The 14,343-nt window shown below is 35.8% G+C and overlaps 1 protein-coding gene across 2 annotated transcripts in view; it reads left to right on the top strand.

Moving 5' to 3' along the window:
• The window catches only part of LOC107656641 (probable phospholipid-transporting ATPase IIB), a 53,843-nt gene that overhangs the window by 36,251 nt on the left and 3,249 nt on the right, over positions 1-14,343 (top strand). For both annotated transcript variants that reach the window (XM_016444566.1, XM_016444565.1), the window contains exons 16-28: positions 4,138-4,299; positions 4,750-4,842; positions 6,669-6,752; positions 9,051-9,221; positions 10,009-10,107; positions 10,188-10,277; positions 10,363-10,507; positions 10,694-10,758; positions 11,405-11,560; positions 11,743-11,807; positions 11,931-12,039; positions 12,193-12,250; positions 14,075-14,278. In XM_016444566.1, coding sequence (XP_016300052.1) covers positions 4,138-4,299; positions 4,750-4,842; positions 6,669-6,752; positions 9,051-9,221; positions 10,009-10,107; positions 10,188-10,277; positions 10,363-10,507; positions 10,694-10,758; positions 11,405-11,560; positions 11,743-11,807; positions 11,931-12,039; positions 12,193-12,250; positions 14,075-14,278 — 1,501 coding nt within the window. The remainder of the gene's footprint in view (positions 1-4,137; positions 4,300-4,749; positions 4,843-6,668; positions 6,753-9,050; positions 9,222-10,008; positions 10,108-10,187; positions 10,278-10,362; positions 10,508-10,693; positions 10,759-11,404; positions 11,561-11,742; positions 11,808-11,930; positions 12,040-12,192; positions 12,251-14,074; positions 14,279-14,343) is intronic.

Genomic DNA, 14,343 nt, shown 5'->3' with positions numbered 1-14,343 from the left:
GTGACATTAATGTGTATGACCCCAGAGAATGAATCAAAATCTTCTGAAGCCAAACAATAGCTGTGAAAAAAATGATATTTTTAACTATTAAACTATAAGTAATTTCTTGTGATGCAAGTCCTTTGTGAATTTCGTGCAAGAAGTGTCAATCCTTTGTGCTTGTGATGTAAGCTTCACAATGCATATACATCACAATGTAATTACTCATAATTTATAGTTATCTTAGTATTTGTAGCTATATTAGTATTTTTCTTACACACACCTATCGTTTGGCTTTGATTTATCTACTTTGGTCACACTTTTTTTTTAAAGCATTGAACTAGAGGCAGCCATTTAAAGGCATTTCATGGACTCTCATGGATGGATTATTTAATTAAAAATCCTTATTTATGTTTATCTGAATGCCATGAAGAATCCCCGAAACATCAGGGATGGCATGAGGGTGAGAAAAATGATGAAATAATTTATTACTGGGTGAACTATCCCTTTAAGCTAACAACACACAATCAGAATCTACCATGTATTTACTAAGCACATCCCATTAAACATCTACAATGTTGCGGAAAAATAGAAAAATTGTAAGATGTTTTTATTCATGCATTAATTTATTATTATTTTATTTTTTAATTGAGGTTAATGAGTCCTTTATTAGTATTGATCAGTTAAACAGAACTGAAAAATTATCCCGGTCCTGACTTAAGAACTACTATTACAAAAACAAAACAAAAAAAAGTTGTGGGTCATCAAGATAACAAGGTAATCACAAAGTTTACATCATTGTGAATGTTTAGCTGAAGCACCTTGTGCCTATGCGATCAGATGCAATTTTAGGTAATATAATACAGAAAACCAAACATTTCCAAAGGGTTAACATACACTCTTACCAATTAATATGAATGTAGATTAGAGGTGGTAACTCTCTCAGGAAGCTAGAATATGTAAGTGGTAGGGGGTAATTTAGTTACCTAGACAAAATCCCATTTGGAATTGATGAGGTTCTTCAGGAGGGACGCAACTTTGGGGATGACAGTAGCAGACTTGTTATTCACAATCTTTCCAGTATTCTTCGAAACAACCTTTCCTGTGCTGGGCTTCGGGCCTTTTCAGGGTTTATCCAGACAAATCATCTAAGGGTATTAATAAATACACATGTATATTAATAGAAAAAACTAAAAAGACAAAACCTATATAGTCTACCTTGTTTAGTTTAATTAATGGATTAAATATATACTTCATGAAATTAGGGAGTAAAAAAAAAAAAAAGCAATTTAAAGGTTACAATAGAGGGTGAATAAAATACCTTTGAATGAATTCCAATGTGCCACATGCCTCCTCTGGATACTGAAGGTTAAAGACGTAGTACATTGTGAACACTGTTGCTATTGCAGTCAAAAATCCTGGGTGTAAACCTCCCTGAAATGATATTTAAAAAAAAAAAAAATAATAATAATAAATTCTCAATTAGAATGTATCTTAAATAGTTCTCAGGAAGTCTTCTTTTCCAATTGTGCTCAAAGTAATAGTTTACAAAAAAAATACAACATTTTGCTGACAATTTACTTATTTTCCCCCGATCCAAGATATCTATGACGTTTTCGTTATCAGAACACAAATACATTTTCAGGAGTAAACTGGAGCTATGTATGAGCTATGAGCTATGTACAATTTAAGTAAACGAGACCCAGAGTCCAAATAGCATATAAATGCAGCATTACAGCAATCCACATGATTCCTGTTTATTAGTGAATGTTTTCTGAGGTGAAATCTACCTGAAATCTACCATTACCGGCGAAATTTTCATAAGAAACAAATCCATCATTAAGATTTAACTATAAACTACTTAACTATAAACTATTTACTGTTATTTTTTAGTCAAAATACAAAATATTAGTGTATATTTATTAGCATTTAGGCTACATTTATGCATCTGGTATCTAAAATTAGCGCCATGAATCAAAAATAAATGTAGATTAAAGGGTTTCTACAAAGAAAATCGACCTTATATCTAAGTAGTACCTTTTTAACCAAGCAAATAATTCGTTGTAATAATCTGAGGTCGGAGAAAACTGACTAGCCAAATGCCTGACCTGTTGAGAACTGTCTCAAAGGCGATTAGCGTTAAGCAGCAGTCACAAATACCTCTTGAAAGACGTGATTTTACAAGTTGGGGCAACATAATTAAATAACAAAGAGACAAACTTACCTTGAACCGTGTCCTTTAATGGAGGTGAAGGCAAGAGGCGAGCTGTGAAGTGATCTCGTTGACCACGCTGTTTTCGAAAAAAAAAATCCCCACACCCACATGCTGCTTTTTACAGCACAATACTGTTTTTTTTTTTCAGGCGCCAATGGGTTTACAGTTAAATGCTGCATATTTACAGCAAGTGATTAATCTATGGGCTTTTGGCTGTTAATTTACAGGATTAAACTGTCTACTTAACAGTATTTTACTGTTAGAAATTGGCCGTTTTTTAACAGCAATTTTTTACAGTGTAGACAATTTAATAATTAATAATATTTAATCATTTATAATAAATAAATAAGTAACTTGCGATAAGTTATGATAGATAATGCAAGAAATTGTTCTTTGTGAGTGCAATCTCTAGAAAGTTATTTTTAAAAAGCCAGTAATCAAACAACTGGAAAAGTCATGAAAAGTCATTGCTCAAAAAGTGTGAAATAATACAGTTATAATAACGATAAGTGAAAGATAGAATTCAGATAAACTTCTCTCAGCATATTCCTGGATGAAACTGCTCTGTCAGATAAAACCATCTCCACTTTGCCTTCTTTATGACGTCGTATCATATTTCCTGTCACATCTGGTCTCTTTATTAAATAACAGCCACGTCTTCATGTGGTCGTAGGTCACATGGTGCGGATTCAATCCTCTCTGCTTCTTGAAGGCACAGTGATCTTGGTTTATGATTACAGCTTTTCTTCCTGTACTGCTGAAATGATTGATAGAGTGTATTAAAGGCTCTCCCCTGTGTAGTAAAACAGTTCCCTGCTCGTCTCCTGAAGACATTTCTCCACCACCTGAGTTACTTTTGTGTGTGTGTGCGCACATGTGTTTGCTCTTGAGGGCATCATTTAGCACTGTCAGGTTTATAGAAGACTGGCTAATTAGTCATATCACATTGAAATGCCATGAACAAGAGTTCTAGCTGTGTTCTGATGTGTGTAAGAGCAAAGAAAGCAGTTGTAAGCACAGAGCTGCAGAGGATTTTAATGGCATAATTTGCATGGATGGTTATGATCTTTCAGTCTTGAGATAAACAGTGCATGCAGTGGGGTCAAGTAGTCTGAGACACAACTGATCAAGATTTTATATAATGTATTACTATCTTTTCCAATTTCATGCAATTTTTATATAAATCCTATTATCAGCATATCTCAGCTATATAATATTGGCATATTTCAACTAGAGCAGAGAGTTGAATTATTAACATGGATTTTAGAATGTCTCTGTATTTGGATTTACTGGCAGAAGCACTGTCCAGCATGATTTGAGAATGATCCAAACAGAATCTTGTGCTTCAGTGTTAAACAAGAAAATTTGACTTTACATGAATTCACATGATCAATGTCTTAAATTTGATTTTCGGAAATTTCATTAGTGACCTTTTGAATCCTAAAACTTTGTCTATATAAATGTAAATGCCTCAGATGTTTTTGAAAGAAAACCAAATTATTTTATTTTATTTTTTGTTTTATTTTATTTAATGTACTGTTTTCTCTGTCACTGGAAGCTTTTGTCATCAAGACAAATTCCGTGTGTGTGTGTGTGTGTGTGTGTGTGTGTAAGCACATTTGGTAATAAATACCTGTATGATTCAGATTTTATTTTATTGTTTTACTTTATTTTATTCATATAATAATTTATTTGTTTTTTCATTTATATTACTTTTGAATATTATTTACCTATCTATCTACCTATTGATCTATTTTATTTATGTTCAAATTTTTACATTTTAGTTATTCATTTTTAAATCTAATCATCAGCCATATTATAAAAGACTATAAATATACCCAGGTCTTTAAAGATTATCTGATCATTGAGAGCAAAAAGTTGCATGTAACTGGTCACAAAAACAGACCTTTTGACAACAAATCGTTCTTTCACATGTTGTGTAGGTGGCTCTGGTGCGCTGGACTGAGAGTGTGGGTTTGACTCTGGTGAACAGAGACCTGATGTCCCTCCAGCTGAAGACCCCAGCCGGACACATCTTGACCTATTACATCCTCCAGATCTTCCCCTTCACCTCTGAGAGCAAGCGCATGGGCATTATTGTCAGGGTGCGTGTCACATAACAAGTGTGCGAGTGTGTTTGTCTGTGTTCGGAATTACATATTTCTCTCATTTCAAACAGTGTAAAAAACATCTGGTGAGAATATGAGTTTGAAAATGTGTGCACATTTGAACATGTTTCCTCTGTAGTGTGGCTTTGTGTCCTTTAGCCTTTGTTGAGTAAGCTATTATATACTTTAGGACTCTGTGTACTTGAGTGTGTCATGTTTGTTGTATTGTTTGTTTGTCTGCTACAGTGCATGCATAAGAGTATTTGTGACTAAGCTTTTGACAAGCGTTTATGCAGATCATCTCTGTTTGTCTTCTTATTTACTGATAACTTTAGGGCTCCATGTGCCATCTGTGTGATTTTGTGCTCCACATTTGGACATGCTAATGATTTAGACATGATTTGGATATGTTTTTAAGTGTTCTCTATTGAATTGATTGTGTTTCAGGAGGAGGCTACGGGCGACATCACGTTTTACATGAAAGGGGCTGATGTTGCTATGGCGAGCATTGTACAGTACAATGATTGGCTGGAGGAGGAGGTAAGAATGCTTGAACCATTGTTGATGAGAAAATCGGCATTCTGCTTTTTCGTGTGGGTTGGTGAGCTTATGAATAAATCTAATTGTCTGTTTCTGTGACCCTTCTTTGTGTTTTGTTTTGTTTTGTTTTGTTTATTTGCATTTTTAATTGTTTTTGTATCCGATTCATAATCTGTCTTTGTGTGTGTGTGTGTGTGTGTGTGTGGGTATCAAATGGCAGTAAAAGCAATCAAAATATGCCGTACCTTTATATTTGTTCCTCAAATGTAATTTATCCACACAAAAACAAAAAAGAAGAAGAAGAAAAATGTCACCAGATTAAGAGATACTCACAAATTTGAATGTAGTGTTGACTGGTGTTAGTTGTCACAATTTCAGTAAAATAAAAAAATAAAAAATAAGGCAGTTATGACATAAAAAATTAAGAAACCACAATGTACAAAATAAAGTTATATACTTACACTACCGTTCAAAAGTTTGGGGTCAGTAGGATTTTTTAATTTTTTTATCCTTTGTAATTTTGTATTAGGCGAAGAATCCCGATGTAAAAAAATAAATATAAGAAGATCTTGGTAGACGAACTTACACAAGTCTAAAGGTTTGGAGTCTTTTTGTGACAGTCAAGACATTGTTTATACGCTTACAAAAAAAAAGTATTTCAACAATACTGTTGTTTTTTTATGGAGTTCTTCATCAAAGAATCCTGAAAAAAAAGAATCACTGTTACCACTAAAATATTAAGCAGCACAACTGTTTTCAGCATTGATCATTTTCACCAGATCAGTTTAAGAGAATGATTTCTGAAGGATCATGTGACACTGAAGACTGGAGTAATGGCTTCTGAAATTCAGCTTTGCCATCACAGGAATAAATTCCATTTTAAAATATATTAAAATAGAAAACATTTATCAAATATTTTACTGTCTTTATTGTATTTTTGATCAAATAAATGCAGCCTTGGTGAGCATAAGAGACTTTCAAAACATCTCCAAACTTCTGAACAGTAGTGTTACACATACAGTTACACATTTAGTATAAACATAGTATAAACGAGAAAATGCGTAATTTATGACAACGTATTGCCCCAGTTCCCGTACGTCTGTCATTCCAACTCACTTCCTCAGTAGGTACCGCCAGTGTTTTTGGTATTGAATCCCTTGTAGGAATGACTTTATGAACAGATCCCTGTTGAATTAAAAATCAACACATTTGATAAGGTAGCGCTAAGCATGACAAACAGGTCGGCTTGTCCTAGCCTCTGTGATCAAGGACAATCTGCTCAGCCCATCATCATCACACATGGATTTCTTGCTTTGATGATTACAATTGTATTGGCAATATGCAGTCGATGAGGGGCGGAGATGAGGCTTATTAACTAATGAATGACCTCAGTAAAGGCATATGACTGGGAGCATCATGTCATAATCCTCATCGGTCTGTTCACGATGCGCTATATGTGTATATGTGAGACGCTGCTATAAGGACAGGTCAATAAGTAATCACTGCATCACTTTCGCCTGTTGGATTTTCATATCAAATTTAAACTGCTGCCCCACATTTTTCAGTCTGCTCAAAGATTCCCACAGGCACTGTTGTATTTTTCACGATTGATCCTTCCTGTGTGTGTGTATTTGTTTGCATATCTCTATTTGCGTGACAGTGTTTTGATGTTTCCAGTAAATACAATTGTGTTAAAAGCTTTGTTTATATCTTTGTTCTCATGCTTTCTGTATACCAATTGAGTTCACAGTCTAATACACAACCACTCACACGACATGGCTGTTGCTGATGTAACTGTAGTTGTGTGTTGCATTATGTTGTCTCAGTGTGGGAACATGGCCAGAGAGGGCCTGCGGACACTGGTGGTGGCTAAGAAATCACTGACTGAAGAGCAATACCAGGACTTTGAGGTATGATAAACCAGCTGTATTTCCACCCTCAGTAAGTTAAATAAATTAATATATGGTTCATATATAGTGATATAGTTTCAAATATGTTCCTTGATAATTTTCAACTTATCGATATTCATGGATTTGCTCTGAAATGGTGTAAAGTTGTGATTTTTGTGCTTTGTTTTGTGTAATAAATAAAATGCAATAAAATATCATTTTAAAAGATGGATTTGGACAAAGGATTTGACATTCTATACCAAAACTGATAGCTTACTTTGCTGCATTATCAGCTTGTTCATTTCCTAATAGAACAATATGACCTTTGAACCCAGCAGAAGATACTACAAATTTACTCTGTAAAAGGTCTACTGTAGTTAAAATGCAATTTACTGTGGGGTATTCAGTTTTTTGTTTTGTTTTTAATTTTCCATTGCTTGAAAACAAAATTTTGAATTTGTAAAAATTGTAACATTTCTAAAAATAGAATGGCTCTGGATAAATGTTGACAGAAGATAATATGAGACCCTGGACCACAAAACCAGTCATAAGTAGCACAGGCATATTTGTAGCAATAGCCAAAAATACATTGTATGGGTCAAAATTATCGATTTTTCTTTTATGCCAAAAATCATTTGGATATTAAGTAAAGATCATGTTCCATGAAGATATTTTGTAAATTTCCTACCGTAAATATATCAAACATGTTTTATCATTAGTAATATGCATTGCTAAGGACTTCATTTGGACAACTTTAAAGGCGATTTTTTTCAATATTTAGATTTTTTTGCACCCTCAGATTCCAGATTTTCAAATAATTGTATCTCGGTCAAATATTGTCCTATCCTGACATATCCTGACCATGCATCTGTGGAAAGCTTATTTATTCAGCTTTCAGTTGATGTATAAATCTCAATTTCAAAAAATTTACCCTTATGACTGGTTTTGTGGTTCAGGGTCACATATGTGTATGTGATAAAATTGGTTGTATTTTCATTCCAGCTTATGATGTTGATAGAAGGAATATAAGTATTGGCTGACATGAAAATTAGATATCAGGTAGCATTAAAGCACAATTTATCAGCATTAGATTAGATTATTAGATTGCTAATTTCTTTCACACTGTATTTGGTCATGTTTTTGGCCACTGCTTAAACTTATGTTACCAGCGACTGCTACTTTACTCACTGCAAGACTTATAATTAGATGATTCGGTAAAGAGCATTTAAAACATGTAAGCATGTCAAATTCAATTGATGAATGAAGGTTGATGATCATCTAAGAGAAACGATCAGAGGGGGTATTGTGAAGGAAATCTTTTAATTAATCATAACTAACTATTCTTTTTCTTGCAGGCTTAATATTTGAATGGTTTTAACTAATAAATGTCCCCACCTTTTGGGCCAAAGTTAGTGTGTTGCAATAACGGATGCATATGGACAAGGCGGCTAGACGTCTGTCTAAATATAATAACCATAACAACCCCATGACTTGAGTAAAAAGCTGAAGTAATCAAAAACCAAGTTGGCTTTGCCAGTAAGGGAGGAGGGAGGAGTGGGGGTTGTAATCTGTTGTACTCTTTTTGTTGGTGAGATTCTCTTTGATTGGTTATGAGGCCTTCCTGGCTGTGATTAAAGCATATTCAAAGGCATTGTCTGAAATCTGTCTGTTATTGGAACACTAAAAATGTTAGTCCCGAGTGATAGTGTTCAAAAGGGGCAAGACGCTGTCCAACTCAGCAGGGTGTCACCAGAGACGTGCTAAAGAGTATAAATTTGTAAGTGTCATCAGAGATGCCTCAGGTTAACTTAAGTCAGGTGTGTTGATGGAATTTCTACCACAGCATGTTTTCACGCATTTTTTCAAACACACGGAAAAATATATTTAATCACTTTTATGCATATAAAACCAATATACTTATACACTACTGTTCAGAGGTTTAGGGTCTGTAAGAATTTGTAATGTTTTTGAAAAGTTTCTAATGCTATACCAAGGCTGAGAAAATACAGTAAAAACAGTGATACTGTGAAATATTATTACAATCCTGTGATGGCAAAGCTGAATTTTCAACAGTTATTACACCAGTCTTCAGTGTCACGTGATCCTTCTGAAATCTTTCAAATATGCTGATTTGGTGCTCAAGAAACATTGAAAGTTGCTTAATATTTTTGTGGAAACCGTGATGCATTTTTTTCCTTCAAATTTCTTTCATGAATAGAAAGTTTAAAAGAACAATGTGCATTTTTGCTATTAAAGCAAGGCAAGTTTAAAATCCTTATTAACTTATCACCCATTTTATCCATATTTCTGTCTGTTTAGAGTCGTTATAATCAGGCGAAGTTGAGTATCCACGATCGCGCTCTGAAGGTGGCGGCAGTGGTGGAGAGTCTGGAGAGAGAGATGGAGCTTCTGTGTCTCACTGGAGTGGAAGATCAGCTGCAGGCTGATGTCCGGCCCACACTGGAGCTCCTCCGCAATGCTGGGATCAAGGTACACATACAATAGATGGCCAAAAATATGTGAACACCCAAACACCATATCTATATAGGCATGTTGAGCATTAACATAGTGTCTACACCAGATGCGACAAAATACAGTAGAACCCATTATAATCAGTCAAGTCAAGTCAAGTCACCTTTATTTATATAGCACTTTTAACAAGACCTAGGACAGATCCTTGTGGCACTCCATATTTTACTGGTGATAATTGAGATGACTCCCCATTTAAATGAACAAGGTGGTAGCGATCGGACAGGTAGGATCTAAACCATCTTAAAGCCTGCCCTTGAATACCTGTATAGTTTTGTAATCGATCTATGAGTATGTCATGATCTATAGTATCAAACGCAGCACTAAGATCAAGTAAAACTAGCAATGAGATACAGCCTTGGTCTGACGCAAGAAGCAAGTCATTTGTAATTTTAACAAGTGCAGTTTCTGTGCTATGGTGGGGCCTGAAACCTGACTGAAATTCTTCATAGAGATCATTTTTTTGCAGGAAGGAGCACAATTGAGCAGACACAACACATAATCAGTGATGCTGTCTACACTGGACGTGGTACGACGCGACGCAACACGACAAATCCTCGACAGTAAACTGATGCCTCGTTCTATTTATGACGTGCTGACACAAATTTCAAATGATTTGCAACAGTCACTTTGTCGCATCCAGTGTAGACAGCCTCAAGCTGTTGCGGCGCGACGTGACAACTGTCACGTCCAGTGTAGGCTCGGTGTAATATTGACGTTTAATATTGGGTTCTTCTTTATGTTTCAGATCTGGATGTTGACCGGAGACAAGCTGGAAACTGCTACATGTATCGCCAAAAGTTCCCACTTAGTTTCTAGAAATCAAGACGTCCACGTTTTCAGACCGGTAGGATCAGAACCACTGATGATTTGGATTTTTAAGTGAAGTGGATTTAGTGTGAACGCACTATGGTGTTTTTGTGGCAGGTGTCCAACAGGGGCGAGGCTCATCTGGAGCTGAACTCCTTCAGAAGGAAACACGACTGTGCGCTGGTCATATCAGGGGACTCTCTGGAGGTAAAAAAATAAAAACTTATATATTCAACAAAATTATGTATGATCAGTTTTTATTTTCTCACACTGATTATGTGTGGCCCATCAGGTCTGTCTGCGCTACTATGAGCATGAATTTGTGGAGCTGGCGTGTCAGTGCCCCGCTGTGGTTTGCTGTCGCTGCTCTCCCACGCAGAAAGCTCAGATCGTTCGATTGTTACAGCAGCATACAGACAACAGAACATGTGCCATAGGTCAGTCCTCTCCACTTCTCTCCTCAGTCTGTTGAGCTTTAAGTCCCATCATCCAGTAGCTGAGACAAAACCCACTTAAACTGAACTCTCTCCAAGGACATGAATCTTTGAGAGCGGTAAAGATGACTGTCTTCACAGTGTCTTCTCATGTTTTCGCCCTATCATCTTTCTTATCTCTGTGCTCAGGCGATGGAGGAAATGATGTCAGCATGATCCAAGCAGCAGACTGTGGTATCGGTATTGAAGGGAAGGTGAGGTATTTCTCATTAATGTAGATTGTTTTTTCCTGTTGCTGTAACTTTATTTCTATTCATCTTTAATTAGTTATATTTATATCAAATAAATTCTCATTACCAGAATGTGTAGGTGTTTTATTTTTTATTTTTTGGGGTGTAATTCCCTTTACTGTTGAAACTTGTTACATTCTCATTACTGTAGTAAAGTTTTGTTTATTTAATATTATTAAATTAAATATAATATAATATAATATCATTGCAGTGTTGATAATATTTATATTTTGCATTTTAATATTTAATTTTAATATAGATGAAATGTATAACATAAGCATTCATATTTATTAAATATTAATGTTTTTTTATTTAAGCCACCATAAAGGCAATGATGTGTTTTATTTATATAATACAAAAAATGTATAATTTTTTTATCTGATTTTATGCATTGTTAATGAAAATTTATGGGAGAAATATGCATAAATGTCATGAAAATAATGTCGTAATGCAAATCATCTTAATAGTCATAAATTATTTTATTTTATTATTTTCTTTTTATTTTGAGGTAAAATATGATCCGTGCATGTTTTTGACAGGTTTCATGATTTCAGAATCTGTGTGATTAAGTAGAAGTGTAATTTAAAACTAAACATAGCTGTTGTTTCAGGAGGGAAAGCAGGCGTCTCTGGCAGCAGATTTCTCCATAACCCAGTTCAAGCACATAGGAAGACTGCTGATGGTACATGGACGCAACAGCTACAAACGCTCAGCAGCTCTGGGCCAGTTTGTCATGCACCGTGGGATGATCATCTCCACCATGCAGGTAACATACACACAAAGAGTGAAGAGCCTCATGTATATTTACACTTCTGTAGTGATATAGTGACAATTACAGTAAATTGGTTTGCTCTCAACACAAAGAGCAACACACTTATGTTGCTGCTATGCAGCCTCTTGATTTGAAGTGCTAATATCTTGATTTGAATTTGTGTCTTTTCTTCTCAGGCTGTGTTTTCCTCTATTTTCTACTTCGCATCTGTTCCACTGTACCAAGGTTTCCTCATGGTGGGGTAAGTAAAGGCAGGTTCTCACAAAACTAGTGAGCTGCCTACCTGCACAGCATTTTTGGACATCATAAGTGCCTTTAAACATGATGTGTCACATTTCCTAACTTCATGCCTATTTGTTTCTAGTTACGCCACCATCTACACCATGTTCCCTGTCTTTTCTCTGGTGTTGGACCAGGATGTGAAGCCTGAGATGGCTCTGCTGTATCCTGAACTCTATAAAGACCTCACCAAGGTAACAATATAGCAAACCTTTTAATAGTAATGACCAGAACTAACATCAGCTCGAGTATCTGCATGATACACATGATATAAGTTACAGGAATGAAGGCATGAGTTTGTGTTTGCTGCATGACAGTGATGCTGACTTTGGTTTTCCCTCCACTAGGGTCGCTCCCTGTCCTTTAAGACCTTCCTGATTTGGGTTTTGATAAGTGTATATCAAGGTAAATGGATGAACAGTGATATTTTTGTATGACTATAAACTGTACCTCACCAATAACCTTTACTCTCATCTCAGTTGTTGGTTTTTTGTTTTTGTTTGGCATGATCTAGTCAGTGCAAAAAACTTGTGAATTCTTAGAGCCATAGACTTTTTAATTTTTAAGTTTAAAAGGGTGATTTTTCTCAGTGTTGCAACAGTACTTCAGGTTCTTATATTAATATTTTGACTTTTTTAGATATTCAAACAAAAAACAGCAGGTCGTTTTAATAAGCAGGATTTCTTGGTGTATTTGATGTTTGTCGTGAGGTAGTTGAGGGTACCCAGCCTTTCTATAATAACAATGTGTTGTATAATTTCTTACTTAGAAGAAAAAAATAATTGACCTATTTTTGGTTGTCACCAATCCAGATGCCAGTCTACTTGTAGTGCAGAAGCATTTGATTGTCCCCCAGTTGGCATGTTCAGTGTATTTTTGAAAATATCATAACACTTTATTTAAAGTTTGGGGTCAACGTAACAGAATTTTTTCAAAAACATTAAAAAATCTTACCAACCCCAAACTTTTGAATGGTAGTGTAAATAATCAAGTTAATTCAAATCTGAACTAATCTCCAATTTGTATAAAGCATCACACAATTTAATAAAGAATTGTAATAGAATTTAAACAATCCAATAAAAATGAACAAACCTGGTGGTTAATGGTAAAGTGTGTAATTCTGTAACACTGTGTGTATCTAGTGGAATGGCAAAAATAATATTTGTTTTTAGGCAGCCAACCAACAGGGTCTTTTTTAAAGTGAAAACAGAGAGTTTTCTCTAGATTATGCTGGTATAATACTGCATAAAGTATAAAAAAAAAACACACACACACACATCTCCTTTTAGGATTAGGTTGGAACCCCAGGAGGAGTGATGCATGAGTTACCAGCATTGTGCCTAGGTTGATCCAGAGGGATTGTCTCAATAGTAGAAATTTACTGAACAAATATAAGGGAAATGTAAACGTAAAAAAAAAAGCCAGTCCAATCTGAGATAACACCTCATATATAAACTAAACCATAAACAGGCACAAGCAGATGTTCTTTACAAATAAATCTGTTAACGTTTCATCAAAGAAATAAACATTGAAGTGCAATATAACGTGTCTCCCGTGGATTCAGTGGAGCTCTTTTCATGAATGTGATTTTCGGACCGTCGCCAGCTCTCGCGCGCACACGGCTGTCTTATCCGCACTGTAAATCGATCCGCGCAGTGAGCAAGAGATCAGTGTCCCCGTCTGACAGCTCCTGCTTTTTAATTAAACCTTAATACAGAGAGACAAGAACAACAGGGAAATATGAGCAAAGATCATTTAGTCCAGAGAGTAACCCAGAGGAATGTTCGCTGTATGAAGAGAGGCAATTATGTGATCAGTTAGAGGCCATTAGGCTGGATTGCGCTGGCATTTATGATTAAAATGAAAGCAGAGACGGTTACAGTAGGCTGAGGAGCCGAGTGAGCATGGAGCCTTGCGAGCAGAGGTCAGAGCTCAACGCACTCATGTGTGAATGGGGGATCAGACCGTGAGCGAGGGTCAAGAACTTTCTTCATCACAGAAGAAACTCGTTCTAGATGGACATCAGTAAACCTTATGGATTTGTCAGGTCTTGCAGTCTAAATGACCCTAGCAGATCTTTTTTTTTATTGTTAGTTGTTCCCCTGTTTAATTTGTTAACTACTAATGTGTTTCATGCACATGTGTTTATACTCATTATAACACTAAACTGACAGCTTTATCTTAGTCTTTGTTGGTTCATCTCAAACACATTCTCTGTTTGCCCACCAGGGGGCATCCTGATGTACGGGGCCCTGGTGCTGTTCGATCAGGAGTTTGTGCATGTGGTGGCGATCTCCTTCACTGCGCTGATCCTGACGGAGCTGCTGATGGTGGCGCTGATGGTCCGCACCTGGCACTGGCTCATGGTCGTAGCTGAACTTATCAGTCTTGGCTGCTACCTCGCTTCCCTCGCCTTCCTGAACGAATACTTCGGTAAGAACTGACACAAGTCATTTTTTGAACATTCTTATTTAATTTTATATTTTTACTTTATTTTA

This window comes from Sinocyclocheilus anshuiensis, unplaced genomic scaffold (genome assembly GCF_001515605.1).
Source record: "Sinocyclocheilus anshuiensis isolate Anshui unplaced genomic scaffold, SAMN03320099.WGS_v1.1 scaffold1393, whole genome shotgun sequence".
NCBI classification, from domain to species: Eukaryota; Metazoa; Chordata; class Actinopteri; order Cypriniformes; family Cyprinidae; genus Sinocyclocheilus; species Sinocyclocheilus anshuiensis.
This window is presented reverse-complemented; position numbering and strand designations above follow the sequence as displayed.